Source organism: Urocitellus parryii, chromosome 4 (genome assembly GCF_045843805.1).
Source record: "Urocitellus parryii isolate mUroPar1 chromosome 4, mUroPar1.hap1, whole genome shotgun sequence".
Taxonomy (NCBI): Eukaryota; Metazoa; Chordata; class Mammalia; order Rodentia; family Sciuridae; genus Urocitellus; species Urocitellus parryii.
The window spans coordinates 47,286,647-47,311,618 of record NC_135534.1 but is presented as its reverse complement, the minus strand read 5'-3'; the positions used below and the strand labels follow the sequence as shown (position 1 = coordinate 47,311,618).

General features: G+C 34.2%; 1 protein-coding gene across 1 annotated transcript; it reads left to right on the top strand.

Annotated features, from left to right (window-relative positions):
* The first annotated feature begins 8,866 nt into the window (after positions 1-8,866).
* C4H11orf58 (chromosome 4 C11orf58 homolog) lies at positions 8,867-21,397 on the top strand. Its single transcript, XM_026398991.2, has 5 exons — positions 8,867-9,075; positions 14,859-14,942; positions 17,733-17,793; positions 19,264-19,373; positions 19,882-21,397. Exons 1-5 carry the CDS (start codon positions 9,013-9,015, stop codon positions 20,110-20,112), a joined length of 549 nt encoding a protein of 182 aa, XP_026254776.1. The 5' UTR covers positions 8,867-9,012; the 3' UTR covers positions 20,113-21,397.
* Positions 21,398-24,972: the final 3,575 nt, after the last annotated feature.

The window sequence follows — 24,972 nt, the reverse complement described above, 5'->3', positions numbered from 1 at the left end:
GCATGTTATGTCTTTGAATTTTCATTGGATCTTGTCCACTAGGTGCATTTCTTGCTGCAGCCCATTCTAATAAGCAAATTACCTCAGATTATATTAGTCCTTAATAGATCTCAAGGCTTTGATTTAAAAGTTATCATTTGGAATCTGTCAAGATAGTCCTGTTGGGGGCTAGGGATGTGGCTTAAGCAGTAGCGCGCTCGCCTGGCATGCATGCGGCCCGGGTTCAATCCTCAGCACCACATACCAACAAAGATGTTGTGTCCTCCGAAAACTAAAAAATAAATATTAAAAATTCTCTCTCTCTCTCTCCTCTCTCACTCTCTCTTTAAAAAAAAAAAAAAAGATAGTCCTGTTGGAAAAGTTTCAAAAAATAAATTTTAGTAGTAGAGTTTAGAAGTTTAGAGCTCTTTCCTACTTACTTTAGAAACTCAAAATCCTCTGTCAAACATAGACTAACAATCCATTATTAGAGTGCATTACAATGAAATGCTGATAAGGTATATTTAGCAGAAAATCATGTCTACCCTGTATAATGTGGAGAACTCTTCTATTCCATCATGGAAAGCCGAAACCTGTGCTGTCCAATACGGTAGCCAATGGCCACTTGTGGTTTCTGCACACTGGAAATGTGATTAGCTCTAAGTGAGATGTAGTGTTAGATAAAATACACACCAGATTTTTGAAGACTTAGTACAGAGAAAATAATGTGAAATATCTCATTAATTTTTATTTGATTACATGTAAAATGTAATTATGTTGGAACCATCAGGTTACATAAAATACATTAACACAATTGCACGTGTTTCTTTCTACTTTTTTTAGTGTGGCTATAGAAATTTAAATTTAGTGTGGCTATAGAAAACAATTGCACATGTTTCTTTCTACTTTTTTTAGTGTGGTTTCAGAAATTTTAAAATTATGTAGTGACTCATAGTTGGGCCTTACTTTATATTTCTATGTATAAAGAAATATACTGTCCCATGATAATAACAGGATTTTTATGATTAAGTTAGCATTGGAAATGTATATTATTTCCCCCAAATAGCTTATAATTAATGTGTTATTATGGATAATCTGTAGGAAGCAAGATTCTTAAATGAAAATTTAGAGTTTCAATGAGAATTGGGATGAGGAAAGAGAGGAAGAAAAGGAGAGACAGAAACATTATAGGAATAAATAACAAATATTAATCTCCTCTTTGTTCAAAGCTGAAAATACTGAAGATATTGAAGAACATTATAACAGATAAAGAAATTCATTATTGATACATTATTTTACCAAGGAAGTAACAAAGAAGATGAAAACAATTGTTGAATGATTCTGAAATTTTACTTTTTTCCAATCATTCTTAGTTCTCTGAGAAAACAAAAATTAGCAATAAATCAGTTGCTTTTCTGTCAAATGAGAAGTTGTAAGAAATCCCAAAGTTATAGTACTGTGACATTTTCAAAAACAATCATTAGTGATTTTTATCAGTATCCATATATTATTTTCTTCTGGGAAAGTTCAAGTGTTTCATATTAGAGATCATTTCATTCTAATAGGAATAAATAAACGTTAGAGAAAATGGGAGTAAAAATTGGCATAAGCACTTTGTAAAACCTTTTTTTCTTGGTACTAGGGAGTGAATCTGGGGGTGCTTTAACACCACTTCATCCTCAGCCCTTTTTATTTTTATTATTTATTATTATTCTTATTTGGCTAGCAGGGATTGAACTCAGAAGGGCTTAACCACAGTGCCATATCCTCAGCCCTTTTTATTTTTTGAGACAGGCTCTCACTATGTTGTTTAGGTCCTCAGATAAATGGCTTTGAACTTGGAATCACCCTGCCTCAGCCTCTCAAACTGCTGGGATCACAGGCATGTGCCGTTGTGCCTGACTTCTTTTATTATTTTGAGACAGGGTCTCACTAAGTTGCTGAAGCTGGCCTCAAACTTGCAATCCTCCTATCTCAGTCTCCCAATTTGCCGGGATTATAGGCATGTGCTACTGCCTGTATTATTCTCTATTCCTAAGCATATACCCAACAGCAATGCATGCACATTTATATAAAAAATACAAAAATGTTTATAGCAGGATTATTCCCAAGAGCCAAAAACTGGAAACAACTCATACAATGGAAGTGTGCACAGAAATAAAAGGAACAAACTACTATTACATAGTAACAGTGGTGATTCTCACAAATAAAACACTGTGTGAAAGAAACTAAATACAAAAGAAAACATAGGATGTGATCCTATTTAAGTAAAGCTCAAAAACAGGAAACACTAATTTATGGTCTTAGAAGTCAGGAGGGTTACCTTTAGGGAGCAAGGCAAAGTGGTAATTGAAAGGGAAGGCTTCAGGGACACTGAAAATGTTTTATTTCTTAGATCCATGCAACAGCTATGTAGATAGGTTCATTTTGTGTTGAATGAGCTGTACATCCATGATGTGTGCATTTTAATAAAAACATTTAAAAAGGTAAAAATTTGTGGTTATACTAAACTGTGGGATTTTTATTTTGTTTCTTGTAGTACTGGGGACTGAATGGAGGGACGTTCTAACACTAAGCTACATCCCCAGTCCTTGTCTTCTTTAATTTTTATTTTGAGATAGGTCTCATTAAGTTGCTGAGTTTACCCTCAAACTCGTGATCCTTCTGTCTCAACCTCCCAAGTTGCTGGAATTATAGGTGAGTACCACTGTACCCAGTATCCATAATGCTTTTTAATTTTTTTTTTTTTATTTCAAGACGGGTTCCCTGAATTGCCGGAAAGATCTTAAATTTGTGAACCACCTATCTCAGCCTCCTGAGTAGCTGGGATTACAGAAATGTGACATTTTTATTAAAATCTGTTATTTAAGTAAAGTTAGTTTCCATTACAGTTTTGAACTTCCTCTGAAATCTATAAAACTATAAACATTGTCAGTTATACGTTCTCCATTTCAGTTATAAAAAATAATGCAAAAATCATAAAACAAGGAAGGAAATTCACAATTGGTTTTTTGATGAAGAATTTTACAATGGACAATCCTTGTCCTTTGAACATTTTTAACTTAACTGTTCATAAAGATAGATACAGAACATTTGTGTTCAACCAAATACTGTTTAAAAACAGTATGGTTTCAATATACATAACCCTGTTTCTCTTTACTTTTTTAAAATATTTTTTGGTTGTTGATGGATCTTTTATTTTATTTATTTATTTATATGCAGTGCTAAGAATCAAATCCAGCACCTCACACATGCTAGGCAAGGGCTCTACCACTGAGCCACAACCCCAGACGTGTCTTTTACTTTTTGTAATTTGTTTATAAACAAATTTAGGAGCTTGATTCCTGCTGGAAAATGTACCACATTTGAGTGGGTAGCAATTCATAAGATTTTCAAGACTATACCTACTTATTCTCTTTGTTTTCAAAAGACTTTTAAAATATAGCAACTCTTCTTCTTTGATTGATTGATTGATTTTAAACAGCATTTCCTAAAGCTCTAAATTTTAAAAAAGCTATGGTAACATTCTTTTTGCCTAGTCTTTTCCAATTTAATCCCCATCCCTACCCCTACCCCCACCCACCCTTGCCCCCAAACTATTTTGTTTTGGGATAGGAAAAGGAGGGAGAGTTCTAAGAAAGCTTTTATAACAGGTTCAAAAAGTATAAAAGCCATTTCAAGCTTCAGACACTTCAGACATTTGTAGCCTTTATTTCTTTAGTCCTTGAAAGGGCTTTTTAAATGTTAACTGCCAGGATAGAATTGCTTTCCTATACTGATGTTCCAGGCTTCATTTCCTTTGTAGTTTTGAGTTCTTCCTCACCCTCAAGCACAACCTCCCTCCTCCAATAACCTCTATGCCAGAGTCTTTTAAAAAACAAAACAAACAACAATATTTTTAAAAGATTTCATTCATCATGAAACATACAGGTAGACTTCTAAGATCCTATACAAAGTGGCTGCCACTTTAATAGAGAATTGAAATCTTTTGCTCTAACTCTTCTATATTTGATGATTTAATGTGTCTATTTAACATGCTTTCATTTCTAAAATAATGTCACCTGCAAAGTTACAACAGCTAAACACTGGCCCCTCGCCTTACAAATTCAGAAATCCATCTTCCACAATAACCATCAAAATCATGTTATCTATACTCTTAAATTTTAAAAAGTAGGCTTAAATCAGTATGTACAGTGTTATCCTAGTTCAGACAAAAAAAAAAATAGATATATACCAAAAAAAAAAAAAAAAAAAAAACCAAGTCTAAAGCCTTATATTCCATGGTCAACAATGATTATTATTCCTGATTAATAAGATTATAAATGTTTTTATTTCAAATTTTCTTTTTTGGACATCACCTTCAAAGATGATTCATTATTTTTGACAAAGGAAAATATTAGTTTAAAAAATAAATATTTGGGCTGGGGTTATGGCTCAATGGTAGAACGCTTGCTTGCATGTGTGAGGCACTGGGTTCAAGCCTTAGCACCATGTAAATATAAATAAATAAAGTTATTATGTCCATTTACTGCTAAAAATTTTTTAAATAATAAAAAAATATTTAAAAAGCAAATGTTATTTTATTATATTTCAGAACATCATATAGGTACTTTCTAAAAATTCATATACATGTATTTAATTACTTTTATCTTCATTATATAGGTAGATATTTTAAATTATAATTTCCAAAATTATACAATCATTATTCTCATACAAACAGAACATGAGTTAAAATATTGTGTTGAATATTTTATTTAACTTATTCAGCAATAGCCAGGCAGAATGGCAGATGCTTGTAATCCCAGCTACTCAGGAGCTGAGACCCAAGGATCAAAAAAGTTCAAGGCCAGCATAGGAAACTTAGTGAAACTTTGTCTCAAAATGTAAAATAAAAAAGGCTGAATTTAGCTCAGTGGTAAAGCAACACTGGGTTCAATACCCAAACCCCAAAGAAAACATTGAGGAAATCAGTAAGAAATTAAAGCCAATTCATTATAGAATTTGACTTACAGAGATTTAAATCCTCTACTAGACAAAACCCATTTGCATTGCCAAGAATAGGAATCATTTGCATTATTAGGGGCAAAACCCATATGCATACTTTTCATTTTTTAAAATTTAACTTTTAGGGCTGGGGATGTGGCTCAAGCGGTAGCTCGCTCGCCTGGCATGAGTGCGGCCCTGGTTCGATCCTCAGCACCACATACCAACAAAGATGTTGTGTCCGCCGAGAACTAAAAAATAAATATTTAAAATTCTCTCTCTCTCTCTCTCTCTCTCTCTCTCTCTCTTTAAAAAAAAAAATTTAACTTTTATCTCTAGAGTAAAAGTAGTAAAAGTAAAGTAGCCTAGTAAATCAAAATAATCAAAAGTGCAAAAGAATGGAAGAAAATATTTGCCAACTCTCCATCTGAGAGGGGGTTCTTATCCAGGATATTTAAGAAACTCTAGAAACTCAATAATATAAGGACAATAGATCCTAATAGACATTTCTCAAAAGAAGGCAAACAAATGGCCAACAGGTATATGAAAATATATTCAAAATAACAAAGCTAAATCCCTATCCCCCTTAACATCACTAATCATCAGGGTAATGCAATCAAAACCACAATGAGATTATCTCACTCTAGTAAAAATGGCTACTATCAAAATAACAAAAGATAACAAGTGTTGACAAGGATATGGAGAAAACTGAAGATGTGGAAAAAAGGGAATCTTTGCACACTGTTGGCACGAATGTAAATTAGTATAGCCATTATGGAAAACAGTATGGTAGTTCCTCATAAAATGAAAAATAGAACTACCACATGATCCAGTAATCACCCAACTGGGTACACACCCAAGAAAATGAAATCAGTATGTCAAAGAGACATCTGTACTCCCATGTTTTCTGCAGAACTATACATGATAGCCAAGAAATGAAAACAATCTAAGGGTACAGCAATAGATGAATGGATAATGTGGCAGATATACACTTTAGAATATTATTCAGTCATAAAAAGGAATGAAATCCTGTCATTTTTGCACTAACATGAATGGAACTAAAGATCATTATGTTAAGTAAAATGAGTTAGGTACAGAATGATAAGTATCACATGATTGCACTCACATATGGAATATAAAATAAGTTATCTCATAAAAGTTGAGAGTAGAATGGTGGTGTTACCAGAGGCTGGGGAGAGTACAGGGGAGAGGGAGAAATGGAGAGAGGCTGATCAATGGATACTAAGTTAAGGTTAGATAAGAGTAAGAAGTTTTGGTGTGCTATTACATAGTAGCTTGACTATAAATGACCATAACAGTAAAAGAATGATTTTAAATGTTTTAACCCTAAAGAAATTTGAGGATATATGTCTAAAGAGAAAAAGCACATACTCATTTAGAATCAAAGGATCCCTGAAGAGTTCCCAGACATTCAGCATTCCCATAAAAGGTAACTGTTCCATCATTTTTGTCCATTTCAAAGTCTTTAACAAATTTTCCTGATATATTTTTCTAATAGGTAGACTGAGATCAAATCGTTACAATTAAATTTTAAATTTCTGGAAGGCAGAAAACATGGTGTTTCTTTCTTACATTCCCTCTAGAAATATTCAGTAATGTTTTCTATAGTTAATGTGTATTTATCACAATATTTGAGAAAGTACAGACTTTAGACAATCACTATTTACTATGGCAGGCATTATGCTAGAAGCTACAGAAATAAAAAAAAATGGAACTGGAATAGTCTCAATCCCAAGAGATAGTATTTTAATAATTCAACTTGTGACAGTATCTTCTCATTTTTACAAAACAAAGACCATTGCTGAGTTTCTATTCCACATATTTCTTCTTTTTTAATTTGTTCTAATTAGTTATACATGACAGTAGAATGCATGTTTTCATTGTATACAAGTGGAGCACAACTTTTCATTTCTCTGGTTGTACACGATGTAGATTCTCACCATTTGTGCAATCATACCTGTACCTCTGTTCCATATACTTCTATTACTGTATAATTTCATCTTTAACAATAGCTTTCTGAATACAGTAAAATCTGATCAAATGATCCAGTCTTTATTTCCTATGTTACTTTTTGGCTTGTGATTTTGCTTTATAGAAATTTGAAGACTTAGCCATCCAGGTGCCAATAATTCTGATAAGTAAATATTGTTAGTTCATTAAATCTTCTCTGGACTTTCACCAATTAGTAAAGTTAGAATTATTATGTAACTACAAACCTTATTTACAGTTCTTTCTATTTTAGAATTCTTTTTAGCAGCCTAAAGTAGCTATTCAGCCATCTCATTTTATTGGTAATGTAACTGAGTTCTAAATGGCATATATTCGTTTGCCAAACCCATTGGAGGTGAACTGTAGGTCATCCTACAAAGCTCTGTAACTTAAATGTAGTATTATTCTAATTTCATTTGTAGAACATTAGTAGAATTACAGAGTTAGTGAGCAAAATATTTTAATTCTGCCACAGATCTAGCAACCACTTCCAAAAAAAAAAAAATGCTTTTTCTCCTCAGGGGTTTATTATTATCACAGAAATAATAGATTAAGTAGCTCTCTTAGTTATAAAATGTGGCCGTGAAATCTTTTTTATTATCCTACTTATTATTATGTTATTTCTATGTTTCCAACATAAAGAAAAAAGAATCTGCATCTTTGTATAAATTACTGTCTTCCACTGGGTTCAGTGATCATCTGAAATCTAGGAAAGTAATAATAGTTCTATGCAGACAAACAAGAGTGGTTGCTGAGTTCAGAAGCTAATAGGTTTTGTTTCACAAACTGCTCTCAGTACAGAAACTCACACTTTATATGTACTGTCGTACCTCTTACTGATATTTGCTTTAAAAAAAGATCAATTTTTTGATCAAGATCAGAAAGCTTCATAAACTAAGGATCCTGACACAATGTTAGGTTCAGGCACGGTTAAACATTCAGACACCTTAATATTGCAGGAGTTAGTTTCCAGTATTGAAACAAACCTTTAGATATCAGAGATTTTGGAGTAGGCAGTGGAGAGGGGATATGGGGTTGGGCCCACAAATGGGTACTGGAGTTTCTTTGGGATGATGAAATGTCTTGGGACTAGGTAGATGTGAGAGTTGCAGAAGGGTTTAAGGTACTAAAGACCATTGGATTGTATACTTCAATATGGTTAATTTTATGTTTTGTGAAATTCACCCTAATTTTAAAAAATATTTTTTAAAGAAAAAAGAAAAAAAGAGGATTCTAGTGGAGACAGACTTGGTGAAAACTTCAACAGTATAAGGACTACAGACCACAGCAAGTCGGACTGGAGCACTGAGTAAGGCTAACCACACAGCCTTGTGGAAAGCGGTCCGGAATTCCCTCAGGTGGATCTGCTTCAATAATGGCCAGTTAACCAGCATTCAATATCAAATTGAATTCACTTCGGTCTGAGGAAAATGGCAAGATATTCGTGTGAATCTCCTAAAAGCCTGTTATGGGCAACTGAGAACACATACCAGGGTGGGAATGGAAGAAGCCATTTATAAAAATGTTTTTTATCCTGGGTATTCAATTGAACTCAAGCATTACATTTAAACCTAGGTGCTTAACTATGAGGGATGCATTTGCCCGGGTGGCAACGTCTCAGTGAAATGCGAAAACCTCCTAGGCCTCTTTCGGTAGCGACGAAGCTCTCTCTCTCTTCAAAGCTCACCACTATACCCTTCCGCGGGAAAGCTCCCTCCACAAGCCGAAGAAGGAGGAGCCTACGAGGGCACTCCCGCCACACAGCACGAGCTGGCCGCTGTGCCTCCTGGGAATTGTAGTTTTAATCACACACTTATCTCTTATTGAGGCCAGTATGGAATGAAGCCGGAAACTACAACTCCCAGGGTGCCTCGGACCGGCGAGCGGCCGCCGCGGTGACGACTGTGGCGGAGAAGGCCCGGAGGGGCTCTGCGTTCTGGAGTGGCGCTGCTTGGGCCGGTGGCAGATTGCGGGCTGCTGGTGTCGGGCTGAGGAGAACCGCGAGTGTTTTGGACATTTCGCGTCGGGATCCGCGCAAGGATGAGCGCTGCCAGGGAGTCTCACCCGCACGGGGTGAAGCGTTCAGCCTCCCCAGACGACGATGTAAATAACAATGGCGGAGTGGGTGAGGGTTGAGGCCTACTGAAGGCTGGGGTAGGCCGGGAAGGGTGGACGAAGGGGGAAGAAGCGCCTGAAGTGGCTCTGAGGGGGAAGGCCAATGGGGGGAATCACGAATAACTGGGAAGTGTCTTCCTTTCTTGATAAGGATCCGAAGGTTTGAAGAGGGCCACATGCTGAGAGCCAGGTACCTGCGTAGATAGGGCGATTGAGGAAGGAAATCCTGATAGGATCGAGAAGTGAAAGAGCTTAGTAAAGGGATCGTCATTTGCGTGTTGGATGGTTGATGAAGCCGATTTCATTGGCCTTTTTAATTCACGGTAGAGACGGCAAAAACGTCCCTGTTGTTAGGTTTGAAATGTTCCTATGATAATGGCGAAATGTTCGTGCACATTTGAACACTTTCTCCGACCTGGAGTATTTTTGCAGTCTACTGTTGATGGTTATCTTTAATGTACTCGTAAAAGTGAAGAGCTGCATTGAACCGAAAAAATTGTACCAGGGACGTAATTTGGTACCGATATTTGGTAAAGTGGTGAGGTCTAAGACAGTGAGACCCAGAAGCCCATTTTGATAGCATAGCTTGTTCTTCCTTCGCCTTACTCCCAAACCTAATCAGTTTAAGTAACAAAAATAATAGTTCTGTAAAGTAACTCATTAAATATTGACTTCTAAGCTAGGTCTTGGGAATTAAAAGATGTAAGTGTGGTGCTTACGTTAACTCTTTTGCATATTTGGCTTAGCTCTAGCGCAATGTGATGGAAACTGCAGGTAACCAGTACTTGTAAAAAAAATTGTCCTTCATAGAATGAATAAAGGCCTTGGGAACACTGATAGGAAAATTATTGGGAAGGGGTCATGGAGAGGTCATCTTTAAAGACCATGGAAGGACATTTTTTTCCTCCAGTTATTGTTGAAAGCACTGTCAGTTTCTGAATGTGTAGTTATTTTCAATAATGCAGTTAAGTGCCTTTCACAATATCTTTGAACCACACTGGCTTGATACTATTTTGTGCTCAATGGGATGGTGCTAAGACCCACCTCTCTATGGGTGGAAGGTGGGATGTGGACACAAATAGTAAGAATCTTTAAGGAAATTTATTTTTAGCTCTGCAGAAAGGTTAGTAATCATTGGAGATTTGGGAATGATGGTTATACACATGCTTAGGTTTATTCATATCCCTTATTGTCCCTGCAACTGACATTGAGATTTTTTTCTTGTTAATATTGTAATTAAATATTTGTCATCAGTTTGTACAGGTCTTTTTAACTAACTTGGCTGTAATTTTAAAGGTTACCACATTGTTTTTCTCCTCATATTTAACTGTGACTCAATTGCTAGGATATCAGATTTCCTAAATTCAGAAATAAACAGTCTTTTAAACTTGACCAAAAAAACTGCAGGTAATGTTATGTATTTAGCAGAAAGTTAAAAGGATATTTATTGAGTCTCTACAGCTTCTGATAAGATCAATTTAAACTAGAAGATTTTTAATACCTTTTCCAATCCTATAAGCATCCCTATCTCAAAAAAGAAAAAGGACTAGGGTCCTAGCTCAGTGGTAAATAGCCCCTGGGTTCAAACCTCAGTACCCTCCCCTGTCCAAAAAAGGAGATGGTTATGGTTCAAGATTAGGATTTGGGGGCTGGGGTTGTAGCTCACCTGTAGAGCGTTTGCCTGGCATTTGTGAGGCCCTGGGTTCGATCCTCAGCAACTAAAAAAAAAAAAAAAAAAAAAAAAAAGATTAGGATTTGGAAGCATCAAGTAAAGTATTATTCTAAAAATGATTATGTTGCTAATGTTACAGTACAGTGACCTGTACCTCTTTCATGAGATTTTTATTATTTTTACTGGTAATTGGGAGTTATCCTTAAGTACTTGTTTTAAAAATACTTGTTAAATCACATATTTTTAAACTAGACTTCAAAACTGTAGAAAATCAATTATAATTTGTAGTTGGTCAGCAGTTTCTAATGAGAAGCTACTTCTTGTAAAAAATAAGTCTTTTTGCCCACTGATGTCACATAATTGGGAGTAATAGAACATTTAAGAGATATTAAAATAGATATTAAATCAGACTACAACTCTAGGAAAATGCTAACAGTGTAGAGTCACTAAGATATATATTGAGGAAAATTGACTGCATAGTAAAGAATATTAAGGATGATGGCAACTTAAAGGTTCCATCAGTTTGGTTGGAATGGAGACATGAAAACTACTTATAGGGAGTGGGGAGGTTCATTTGAGTAACTGGTGGAGAACCTCTAGAAATGTTATTAGACACCCGTGTGCTTTTTCAAATGTAGCACTTCAGCAAGGTACTTGTTAAACTTTGAAAGAAAGAACCGGAAAACTTAATGATATTATCTTTAAATTAGGATTAGTTGTTGTAGGTAATAGGGTTATTTATGTAAAAACACTGTAAAGCTGTTGGCTTTTGGGGGGGAATGTTGGTGCTAGGCATTGAACCCAGGACCTCAAGCATGCTAAGCACCACTTACTGCAGAGCTACAGCCCCAACCTTTGTTTGCTCTTTCAGTAGAAATAGAAGATCAGGAAAGTTGGTTTTTAGACCATTGTTTTTAACTTAATTCTCTACATTTTGTTCATAGACTACCTTCAATGTGCAGTTTAATTTGGTCATATACAGTATGGTGTGAAAAAAGCAGAGGACTTAGGGCCAGAGAACTGAAACAAATCACCTGACTCTCTGAACCTCAGTGTCCTTATTTGTTAAATGAACTGTTATGAGGGGATTTTGAGAGACTGTAAGTGAAAAGCTATTCATAGATTGTAAAACTTTCCAGGTTGAATTTCCCTTGTGCTTAGGGCCAGATTTTTTTTTATTTTGAAATATATACATATATATATGTAAATATGTTTGTATGTGTATCTTGGGGATAGGCCCCACATTTAAATAGGAAATTAATTTGTTTCATGTGCATCTTATAGCCTGAAGGTAATTTTATACAATATTTTTAGGTGCTCCTACATTTTGATTGTGACCTGAACAGAAGATGTGGAATTTTCCACTTGTGTCATGTTAGTGATCAAAATGTTTTGGAATTTTAGAGCTTTTCAGATTAAGGATGCTCAAGCTGTATGCAGTTCTTAGGTGTTATATTCTTAAGACAGTGTCTTAAAAGAGGTCTGTTTTTGTAGATCAGGAAATAAAATGAAATTAAATTTTATATCTAGGCTCACAGAGTAAATGATATAATGCAACTGAAATCCAAAGCATCATTAGTACTTTTTAAAAAATTTTTAAACCATATTGAACCAGAAATAGTTAAGACCAAATGGCCTATAAAAAGATATGAGCGGTCAGATGGAAAGAAGTAGAGATTTGTAACTTAGGTAGCCAAAATTATGAGAACATGTAATCCCTTCCACCAGAAAGAATTTAGAAGAACCACAGTGGGTCCAGTGTATTACAAATGCTTTAACCCTAATATGCCCAGAAGTAATTCTCATTGTTTTTATATTCTTTTATACTTTTATGAATAATTTTCAGAAGAAAGAATAAAGAGGTAGTGAAAGGGGCCCTATTCAAAATTTTAATACAAATTTAACAATAGCAAACCTAAATTTCTCTTCTATGTTTTTCTGATTTTTAAATTTTTTTTTCAGTTGTTCATGGACTTTTATTTTATTCATTTATTTATATGCGGTGCTGAGAATTGAACCCAGTGCCTCACACATGCTAGTCAAGTACTCTACCACTGAGCCACAACCCCAGCCCCATTTTTCTGATTTTAATAGTGTATATACACAAGAGTTCACATTCTCTGAATACAGCTAATTGCTCATCAGCTGTTGTGTGTGAACCTGGAACATACAATTTAAGATTTAATGTTTATTTCTAAAAGCTTTTAGCTTTATCCTTACTTCTCATTCTTTTATTGGCAACATCCGACTAATAACACTTGAATTTTTTTTGAAATTTTTGATTACTTAAAATTCTGTTGAGCAGGGGTTTATTGTCTTTGCTCCTTAATTACAGAACATTTCCATTTTAGACTATAACTCAATTAGCGTGATCAATGGATGGCTTTTTTTCTAAATCTTTTCTTTCATTCACGTTTGTATATACACCTACATTCAGCCTTTGTTTACTTACAAACACAACCAATTAAATTTTGGTCCACAAACATCATAAAAGATTAAATAAAGATCACACATCCTTTTTGAAAAATGAGATGATCCAAACTCTTATTGCAGAATATGGCAAGGTAAAGTTCTTCCTGTTGAATGACCCTCTGGATGCGTGTACCATTATTTCTTCATTTGTCCTTGTTTTGTTGTTGCTGTTTTTCTTTGTCTCACATCTCTTGATTTGGAGAACAAAGTCTAATATTTCATCAACAAAGAACTCATAGTCTTGAGATTTTTGCACATAGTGAATTTCATCTTCATTTTTAGTTTATAGTTGTATTGCCTATCATTTTGCATTTGCCTGTATTTTGTTTGTTTGTTTGTTTATTTATTTATTTATTTTTGTTCTAATCATGGTAAAATGCCTTCTGTCAGTTTTCCTCTCCTTGCCATTATGGGTGGAAAAGGAACAATTCTGAATTCTCATCTGAGTACAATGAATTCTAAAAGCAGACTACAGAGACATGATGACTTCTTGAAAGATGATGATGCAGTACTTTGGACACAATGAGGAAAGCCTTCCACAATTATTCTTGTTTCTTATTATTATTTAAGTCATTTTAACTTTGGGGGGAGTAATTGATGAATTGCAATAAAATGATTCTTAACCTTAATTTTAAGATAAAGGGAAAAACAGGGCTGGGGCTTAGTGGTAGAGCACTTGCCTGGCATGTGTGAGGCACTGGGTTTGATTCTCAGCACCACATATAAATAAATAAAGGTCTATCAACAACTAAAAAAAAAATTTTTTTTAAAAAGAATTGTCACTGAGGAAAATTACCTCTTAAAAAAGGGTGGGGGGAACAGTCATTAGAATTCCATGATATGTTTTAGGTTTATAAAATGATTTAGTGGGCCCATTGATAATGCAAGGTAGAATTAGTTTTTAGTCTGTTCTTTTTAAAAAGAAGTAAATTTTCTTTGTTCTTTGGAAAATCTTAAAGAATAAAAGTGATAATATCTCAATTCTAACTAATAATAACTGCTCAAAAGAAACTGAAAAATTAAAATTAGGTCCAATGAATCCTGATGGTATGCTCTCATTAGCATATCACTAAAGCCAGAATTTTTAAATTTTCAACTAAAAATTGTTGCAGCCTTTTGGGTTCAAAATACTAGGTGCTCTAAGCCCCTTCAGGGTTCTAGGGAAGTGGGTATCAAATGTGATCTTCCCATCAAAGGCATTACTTGAGAATTTGTTAGAAATTCCCTAGAGGGTGGGGACATAGCTCAGTAGTAGAGTGCTTGCCTAGCATGCACAAGGCCCAGGGTTCATACCCCAGTACCTCAGGAAGAAAGAAATTCCCTACCCCAGACTTACTGAATCTGAAACTCTGAGGGTATAGAACAGCAATCTCTTTTAACAAGTCCTTTGGGTGATTCTGATATATGTAAACTTTTGAAACTGAGAGCTCCGGCTGCAAAAGAATTCAGCTCAGATGAAATAAAAAAGGAGCATATTTAAATTCAAATGTGATGTATGTCCTTAACTTTCCAAGCATGAACGACTATAGCTATTTATAGTTAAAATTGACGGCAGGGGAGACTTAGAGACTTTAAATTTTTTAATTCTTTTTATGCTAGAAAAATAATCAACTAATTTCTTTTCTAGCTTGGATCTAGCAATTGGGAGGCAGCAGACTTGGGCAATGAAGAGAGAAAACAAAAATTCTTGAGACTTATGGGTGCAGGCAAAGTAAGTATCACATGGTATGCCTTTTTTATCTTTTCTGTGAAAATGCCTTTTTTTTTTTTTTTTGGTATATGTTAAGTAAGAAGGACTGAATACACTTTGTTCCCATTTACCTGTTTTGCATGATTACTTTTGGCTTCGGAAAAGAAACCCAGCCTAATCAAGCACTTAAAATTTATAATATTTCTGAAACCACTTCCAGAATTCTCAGTGCTTCTGGCAGTATGGTTGGAGACTTCATAGAGAAAATGTTTTCAAGAGATTCAAGCTAGAGGAGAAAGGAAATATAAAAGTTTATGATTTGTTATCTGTTGGCCTGATGGTTTTAACAGAAGGTATTTCTGAACAGGTTATCTGGAACCTATGTGAAAAGTCTTTTATATTTCATAGCTGTCTCCAACTAGTGGTAGTAGCCACAACATTTTACTTGTTTAGTTTTGTGGGGGTTTTTTGTTTTGTTTTTGCATATGTGTACAGTATTGGGGATTGAATCCAGGCACTGCGCTGTACCTCTGAGGTACCTTCCAGCTAATTTTTTAAAATATTATTTTGTGACAGAATTTCCCTAAAGTTGCTGAGACTAGCCTTAATCTTGAGGTCTTCCTGCCTCAGCCACCTCAGTAGCCTGGATTACAGGTGTACACCATTGCCCCAAACAAGATGTTCAATATATTTTATTCAGTTTAATGAACATAATAGAAGGTATAAAATATGGATACCAAGAAAATGTCACCTATTGAAAAACCTTTTTTTTTCCTAGCAATATATTTTTACGCGTAAATACCGTGGTCTCTAAACATTTGTTTTTTATAAGCAGGTAAACTAACTTTTATAATATTTATAGTTTGTAGTCTTCCTACAAACTAAATTTGAAAGAAACAGAAAAACATTTTTTTTCTTTTTAAGGTACCTTAAATGAAATTCAGCCCTCATTTTGTCATACAAAAGAATACATTCATGTATTTTACCAATAATTATTGATTACCCACTACCTGCTAGGCACTGTATTAGATTCTGTGGGTCACAAATCAATAAGACATGTTTGTTATAATTGCCATGAGCCGTACACATGCTACTGTGGAATCATGGAGAAGGATAGCTAAGTCTGGCTTAGCAGCACAAGACAGCTTCCAAGAAATAGAATTGATCTATATCTGAAAGGATGAAAAGGAGTAAGCCAGACTGCATCAGTTGTTTTGGGGATAGGGGGAAGTCATGTAAAACATGAAGACCTATATATAGGAAGAATTTATGTAATATCTCATAACTCCAGATTTCCCAGTAATTTTTAGCTTGTCATAATCTGTAGCTTGAGTTTCTCTTGTTTCATGCAAATAAAACCTTTGTTATGATTTATTAAGTAAGTAATAGATTAGGGGGCTCTCTTACCATGAGATATTCCTGGGGCATCAGAAATGGTGGAAAAGTTAACTCTTCTGGTACTTAGAACATCGTAACATAAAATTTTGAAAATTTAGCTATTAGTAAATAGGCTCTTTATCATACGTTAAATTCTTTGTTGTAGCAGCTAGGAATGCAGCCTAGTGGTAAGTCACATATTCAGCATGTGCAAGGCCCAGGGTTCAATCCTCAACACCAAAACACAAAATAACACAAAAAGTTTTTTGCTGTAGAAGCCAAGATTATATTCCTGGTCTTCATATGAACTGTTTAGATATTCTGTTTTATGGCTTCAAAATACATTCTTCATAGTAGCCAGCTAGCATGAACACTCTTTTGGTCATAGGAAGAACCAGCTGATAAAGTATGAACAGATAAGTACAATACTGTCATCATCCTAGAATAAGTTCATGCCATTATATTTATATTCAAACCTGTCAATGGGATATCTGTTTTGCAATCTACAGCAGCAGCACATTAAATCACTGATTTGTTTAAATGTAGATGGCATATAAGGTAATAGTGTTAATGCCTGAAGCTTTTTAGTGTTATCATCTTTTTGTGTGAATATGTCTTGCCATTGTTTCACAATAGGAAGGCTCCTTACTATATCTTCACAGAAGATTGGTTTGAGATTGCTTTACAAAGTTCCCTTTAATCATTTATTATATGTATTTCAGTGAATAATTTATTTTTTGATCTTATGAAACTAAATATAAACCACAGAGTAGATTGGATTAAGATTAAATCTATAACTTTGAATCAAATTGTTTTTATACTTTCTAGTATTAGTATTAGATTGTTTTAGATTCTGTTCTTTTTTGACGGGTTGAGATTAGGAGTTTCTTATAGCCTAATAGTAAAGAGTTTTTTGTGATATATTGTAAACAGTAATGATTATTTTGATTTTTTGTATTTAAAAAATCTGTTACTTTGTACATTCTAAGTCTGTTCATTGTTTCAGATTTCTTTACCTAGATAGACTCTGCTGTCTTACCATGAGATATTCCTGGGGCATTAGAAATGGTGGAAAAGTTAAATCTATTCATTTACTGGACTTTTAAGACTGAATTTTGTTATCTATCCATGTCACTTAAAATTTCAACCCGATCTCTACTCCTACTTTATACTCTTTCCCCTTATTTTGCTCTACTTTATTTTAATGACACTACCTTCTCTACTGTGATTTGCTATTGATTACATTTGTCCATCTCCCTTACCCATCCCTGTCATTGCCAGAATGTAAGTTGCATAAAGGCAGAGTTGTGAATTTATTCCTTTGGCTCTACTATATCCCAGAAGCCTGGATTAGTTTTCATTACATAGTGGACATTCAATAATTATGCTAAATTAGAAGACTCAAATTCTAATGTATTTGCTACTTTCTTATAGAAAGAACATACTGGTCGTCTTGTCATAGGAGATCATAAATCAACATCTCACTTTCGAACAGGTAAGAAAGTCAAATAATTAGAATGGAGGTGCTAAATTTGGTGTATGAAACAATTGTACATATTTTGGGATACTATTAACCTCTGTACATAGTTCTGTTAAAATTGAAATAGTAGAATTGCAAATGTATGTATATTACATGAAAACATGTCCCCTGTTTCATGTAAAGTATAAAATATGGGTTTTACTTTAAAAGATAAGAGTACATATATATATAAATAGTCTAACCAAGAAATTAACCTTTTTCTGTTTTCATTTTTACTGATTAAGAACATATATTTTACTTGTATTGAGATTTTTATACCTAATCTTGCCAACTGTGATACGTATAGAATTCTTTTTCATTGTATCAGTTACTTACCATATAATGTATAGTTGGCATATTTTACTGCTTTTGAGCTTATTTACTAAGTTCTGTCCTGAAATCTTTGAAGAATATACATTAATTGCAGTCTGAAGAAATAAACTTTTTTTTTTCTTTTTTACTACTGAGGGAAACTTAATAAAAACTGAATTTGAATTTCGCTTGTTGAAAAGTAAAATTTTCAACTGTTTAAAATTGATCCTATTCTCCATTGGATCAATTTGTCTCTCATTGGATCATTGTCTCCATGGACATTATTAACAATGCATCATAACCTAGATTAAACTCAATTTTTTTAATTATTTAAGTTAATTTTATAGGTCTAATATATAGCACATTAGAAATTAATGGGTCTTTCATTTTTCTGATAAACAGTTATCAAATTGATTTACTTTGCTACATAAGGCAAAAAAAAAGAGCTTTGCAGAAAGAAAAAATATTTTAACTGCTGCATTTACTCTTAAAACTGGGAACTTAATGAATAAAAACAATGCAGAGCCCTACCATTTGAAGAAAACCTGAAATTCCTCTTATATTGATAAAATATGGCAAAGGAAACCAGTGATATTGGTAACATTCCCTTTCTTGGGCGGTAAGTTTGTTTATAGTTGTTTAGTATCCTGCTGCATAAATGAATTACAACAGAATTACATAAAATAAATATACAAATATCACATAATAATAATTTTTAAGTTTATGTTGCTTCAGTTAGCTGATAAGCAAAGACAGGCATAAAGGAGAACTATTCAGAGGTCATTTTTATTTATTCATTCTCTGAATATAATTGTTTGCCTTTTAACTTTCTTTCCAAAAGTAGATGGGATGCTTTTGTTTGATGGAGATTTTTGTTTTGTTTTGTTTTAGGTGACTTAGAGAAAACTTTCAGAATAGTCATTATATACTTCTGTAATTCAGAGGGCTAATTACTAATAACTAATCATAAATACATCTTTCAGTTATAGAAACCTATCCACAAAATTCATTGTAAAATTAGTCACAGAGTATACAACTCTGAATATAATGGCATCTGTATTATGGGGGTTTTTTTGTAATCAGATGTTTTTATTAATTTGACTGAAACATAACCAAAGTACAATGGACATGCAGGGGAAGAAGACAAGAAAATTAATGAAGAACTGGAGTCTCAATATCAACAAAGTATGGACAGTAAATTATCAGGAAGATATCGACGACATTGTGGACTTGGCTTCAGTGAGGTAGTGATTAACTTGTTTTCATTGATTCGGAAGATAATTTCAATTTGATATCATTTGTTTCTGTTGGATTACACTAGCAACCAAGTATCCTAATGTAGATAGCTTTCTTTGTACAGATATTTAAAATATTATTACCCAACCATGTCTTTCTAGAGATAATCAGACATTTTTTAACACTTTAAATGTATTTTCCAATAGTGGCTTAAACATTACAAGTTAGACCAAATATTTTATATAAGGATTTACAAGAGTTCTTTCTCAATTGTTGCTTAGGTGAGCTCTTTTTTGTTATGAGTTAATTTATTATGAGTTAATGTATAACTGGTTGTTCCACAGAATATAACATGTAAATATATGTAAGCATAATATAATATGCAAACCATTGGTAACTATTTCCACATAAACATCAATGGTTAATTTACCCTACTAAGAGTCTTTCCCAGTTTTTATGCTGCCTATTCCAGTTTTGATGCTGGTTTTACAAAGAACCTCTTAATTGATGTTTTAGGTAGAAGATCATGATGGAGAAGGTGATGTGGCTGGGGATGATGATGATGATGATGATTCACCTGATCCTGAAAGTCCAGATGATTCTGAAAGTGACTCAGAATCAGAAAAAGAAGAATCTGCTGAAGAACTCCAAGCTACTGAGCACCCTGATGAAGTGGAAGATCCCAAAAACAAAAAAGATGCAAAAAGCAATTATAAAATGATGTTTGTTAAATCCAGTGGTTCATAACTCCCAAACACTTAGTCTTTGTATTAAAAGTAAGCCTTATTGTTATAATGCACAGTGGAGGACTGCTTATAGAGCACAGACCTTTGTATTATAATTTTTAAAAAGGCCCTTTTAAATAATTACAAAGTGTTTGCTTTCAAATGCCATTCGTTACACTTTTATGGGCATGACTATAACCATTTTGTAAAGAGTAAGAGTTGTATAAAATAAATAAATACAGTACTCAACTTCCTTTCATATTAGCATCATCAGCCCTTTAACCTCACCTTTTACCCCTTCTGATGCATTGTGGGGAAGACACTTTTGTGTTTGGTAGCTATTTCATCCTTGTTTTTGTTCCTTCATATTTTTCTCTTATAAAAATTTGATACTGTGATGTGTTCGTGAGAAATATTCCTAAACTATAGTTTGTTAAAGTAGAATTATTCATCATGGATATTTCTGCTGCCAATCACAATCTAAATTATTGTTGGCAAAAGATTAGCTATTTAGTTTACTCTTACCGATTCAGTTCTGCTCTTTTGGACCAAAACAACATGAGAGCAAGTACATTAATCAAAGTCCCAAGTTTTCAGTTCTATATAGGATGATGGGACATATTGGGTTAACATCTGTTGGATGGGAATTCAACTGACATACATTTGGAATGTATAATCCCAGCCTTTATAATAATTTGGATTACATTGTATGTTGGGTTTTTGATAAAATTTGGCTAAATTTTTACAAATGAAATTATTTCTCTGATCATTTAGTCCTATCTATTTAGAAATATGTTAAACTGGATTTTTTTTTTTTAAGCAACATGTGACCAAAGTTCATTTTTTTCTCCTTAAGGTCTAAATAAAGAGAAAGCAGTTTCCCATATTTGGTTGTGATACCTTTGTCCTCATTGTCTAAAAATGAGGAACGGGCTTATTGACTAAGAAGCTGAAACAAGAAATTCTCTTCATTTTATCTCAGTGCTGTTACTTGATTGTCTAATTACTAAAAGAGGTATTAGTTTCTAATTTTATTGATTCTGTTGGAGTGAGATTAGAATAATCTGTGGTTACATGGTTGATTTGTACAATGGATTAACATGCGTTATGGGTTAGTCAGTGGATCTGAATAGTTGTTTCCAAGTAACAGGTTCAAAGATGTGAGCCAAACCTGTTTGTGAAAGCTAAAAATTTTATATCTAGTTAACTTAAGTATGTATTTGATGCGTTTTCCCCCCAAGTACTCTATCATTTTGTAATTTAGAATGTGCTGGAGTGCAGCAACTAAAACAGGTGATTTCCGGTTATAGACTGTGTCTTGCAATATTTTTCATATATCTGGCTCCTAAAGTATGTTTTTTGTTTGTTTGTCTTATACTTTTTTTAACTTCTCGTGTTGTTTGAAAATAGGTGCCACCCTACATATTTAAAATAATGAATTTAAGTGACAGTCAATATGTATGACATTTAACATACTTGGTTTGTAGAAGTTTGGCTTTATTCAACTATTTTAATAAGAATGAAAGAGACCTGTGTTATGTTCTAAAAAGTAAGCATTTTCATTAATTCATGGTTTAAACATGCTGGGTTGCTTATGAGTCTTGGTTCTGATGTAAACCGAAGCATCTTCTGAAATAATTACACTGGAAAATCATTTTCATATTTCTTCATCTCCACAGAGAAATTCTGATTTCAGCTCATGTGTTATTGGGCACTAACAATTCAGGGTTAGAGTAAATTTAGGTCTGTTGGTTCATGAGTCCTGGCAGTACATTAAACATAATAGCTGTCTTTTTAAAAGCATAAACATTATGGATTTTTTTTAACTCAGATTGGAAGAAATATATTAAAAGAAGATGGATGTCATGTAATCTTTCTACCTCTACTAAAGAAAAAAAAATCAGGAGGGAAAACATTACTTTTGTACAGTGAAACACTATTGAAAAGTTTCAGGGCGTCTTTTTCCATGTCTTTGATAATTTCATACCTGAAATGCACTTCTCCCAAATTTGCCTATCAAATATTTACATGTACCAATAGTCTAATAAGCCTTTTTATTGAAAATGCTTTCAATAACAGATTCCAATGTTATTTGTTATTAGGGAAAAGTTTCAAATATTTTTAAAATCTGGGAAAACAAGGTACAGAAAAAACCTGGGAATGATTAAGGTATAATTTGAAAACAGGTCACATTCAGCTCTATTCTTTACACCTGTTCATGTCAAGTCAATTCTCCCTAAGGGTTTAAAAACCTTTATTCTGAAACTTATGGCCCACCTGCCTGCCCCATACACTTCATGTGTCCTTGGCTCTGTAGTACAGATTCTTATGTAGAAATTCCCTAATCCTCTACCTTGGTGTTAAACTAACCTCTAGCCTGACTTCATGTCTGGGTCTCCATTCCTCATAAATAAATTGAGGATAGCAGTGTGACCACCTCCTATAGTTAATGCAAGTAAAAAGTTATGTGCACAAGTAGGTAATGTGATTGATAAATGCAAGCAACTGTAAAATCCTTTGTATCTTATGAACCCAGTACTTTTGATTGTCTTTTGAGTCTTAGACCTCTTCTTTAACCTATTAGTGTTTGTTTTGTGGTCTGAAGATCAAATCCAGAGTCTTGTGCATGCTAAATAAGCAGGCCACCACTGAGCCAGCCACATCCCCAGCCCACTATTGTTTGTTTTTGTCAGCATTTGCAGGTGTTTTACATGTTTTTTTAGAAGTTTGCTCCCAGGTACCACACCATGTGCTTCAGTCCGATCCTCTCCACCTTTTGTATACAATTTTAATATCTTGTTTCTCTTACTGTCTAGACTTCCATCCCCTCCCTCAGTCCACTCCAATGGGACTTCTACCCACCTTTGACACACCACATTGAAAAATTTTCATCAAAAGTTCTTGTTTTTCCTAAAACTTTTCTTGACTCAGCAGTTCTTGCCATTGTTAACAGTCTTCTCTGTGGAATATTCATACTCCCACTGTATATGAAGGGTTCAACACAATTTCCCAGTCCTGTGCATTTACATGTACTTGTGCTAAAATTATTTCCTTTAAAACCAGTCTTTCACTGGAGAAAGGCAACCTAATTGTTTAATAGTCCCAAGGAGTACAATCTTTTAAGGATCCAAAGGAACAATTTGAAACATTTTTGTTGAGGCTTGAGTGACTCTGGCAATTCAGATGGTGCTATGGTTTGAATGTCCCCTCCAAAACAGATTTTTTTTTTTTTAAATAAGTGCCTTCATGAATTCATTGACTGTACGGGATCAAGAGAGGAGATGTTGGCTGGGTTTGTAGCTCACTGGTAGAGCTCTTGCCTAGTATGCATGAGGCACTTAGTTCAATTACCAGTACTACGTGCAAAATAAAGGTATTGTGTCCACCTACAACTAAAAATATTTTTTGTTTTTTTCACACATTTTCTTAACCCTTCCACTCTTATGCCACCAACAACAGCACAGAGGTCCTCAGCAATTGCTGGCACTAATGTTCTGGCACTTGTATCTTGGATTGCCCAGCCTCCAGAAGTGTAAGAAGTAAACTTTTGGAGTTAATGGAGATCTATAACAAGGTCTTGCACACACTAGACACACTACCACTGAGTTAAGTCACCAGCACCCCCCCTTAAACAGTCCCCATTTCTCAAGTTGACCTCAAACTTGGCTCAGGTGATTTCCTGCCTCAGCCTCCTAAGTACCTGGGAGTACCTTGGGAACTGCAGGCACTCCACCACATCTAGCTAAAAATGACTTTCCACCCCACCCCAGTGCTGGGTTTTAAACCTGTGTCCTCACATGCTGAGCAAGTGCTCTACTGCTGACCTACATCCTCAGTTGTCTTTTCATCATAAATTACCCAGTCTAAGGTATTGCTACAGCTAGAAAGCAGATTAACAGATCATTTCCAGTTATGCACTCAGTGAAACCGGTAAAGAACTGATAGGTTTATTATAAATATTGATGAAAGATCACTGATTTTTTTTTTAACCTAAATTTTAAGTTAAGATTGAGGGGCTGGGTATGTAGCTCATTGGCAGAGTGCTTGCCTAGCACATGTGAGGAACTGGGTTTGATCCTTAGCACCAAATAAAAATAAAGGCATTCTGTTCATCTACAACTACAATTTTTTTTTTTAAGTTTCTAAAAGTCTATCATTGACCACTTTTTCATGTGAGGAAGATTTCTCAGTCCTTTTGTTTCTAGAAATAGCAATTTTCTCTTATAGGAACTTGAGTTATATACATGCTGCATCAACTATCTCCATGTCATTCCTATCTTCTATTCCTCTTGTGATTTGAGCACTGTATTCTGTCATTCCAATTTAATTTTCATTTTTTTAGAAATATTTTTGAGAGAGAGAATTTTTTAATATTTTTTTTTTTTTTTTTTTAGTTTTCAGCGGACACAACATCTTTGTTTGTATGTGGTGCTGAGGATCGAACCCGGGCCGCACGCATGCCAGGCGAGCGCGCTACTGCTTGAGCCACATCCCCAGCCCTAATTTTCATTTTTATAATTAATTTTTAAATTTTGTCCTTTTTCAACTATTTCATTCTTTGTTCTTTCATATCTTCTATTTCTGAAGTGGTTATTTTAAAGAGATGAATTTTTAACTAAGATTAGTTCTGTGAAATGTTTCATCATAACTTTCAAATGTTTTGAGGCAGTATTTTTCTGATAAGTGGGCTCATCTGCCATTTTTCTTTCTATTGTATCCTCATACAAAGCTTTGCTAGTTTTTTATTGTTTGATCAACTATAAATATTTATTGAGCATCTGCTGTGTACCAGGATTTAGGCACTGTGAGTATAGCAGTGAACAAAATCAGACCCTGCTTTAATGAAGCTTTCATTCTGTTGGAGGGGAGATGCATGACAACT

Excerpts from the sequence above, each read along its gene's own strand:
- C4H11orf58 (XM_026398991.2), top strand. The coding sequence starts at position 9,013 with ATGAGCGCTGCCAGGGAGTCTCACCCGCACGGGGTGAAGCGTTCAGCC. Across the intron at positions 14,943-17,732 it reads GACTTATGGGTGCAGGCAAA|AAAGAACATACTGGTCGTCT; the intron begins GTAAGTATCACA and ends ACTTTCTTATAG. Across the intron at positions 17,794-19,263 it reads AACATCTCACTTTCGAACAG|GGGAAGAAGACAAGAAAATT; the intron begins GTAAGAAAGTCA and ends ATGGACATGCAG.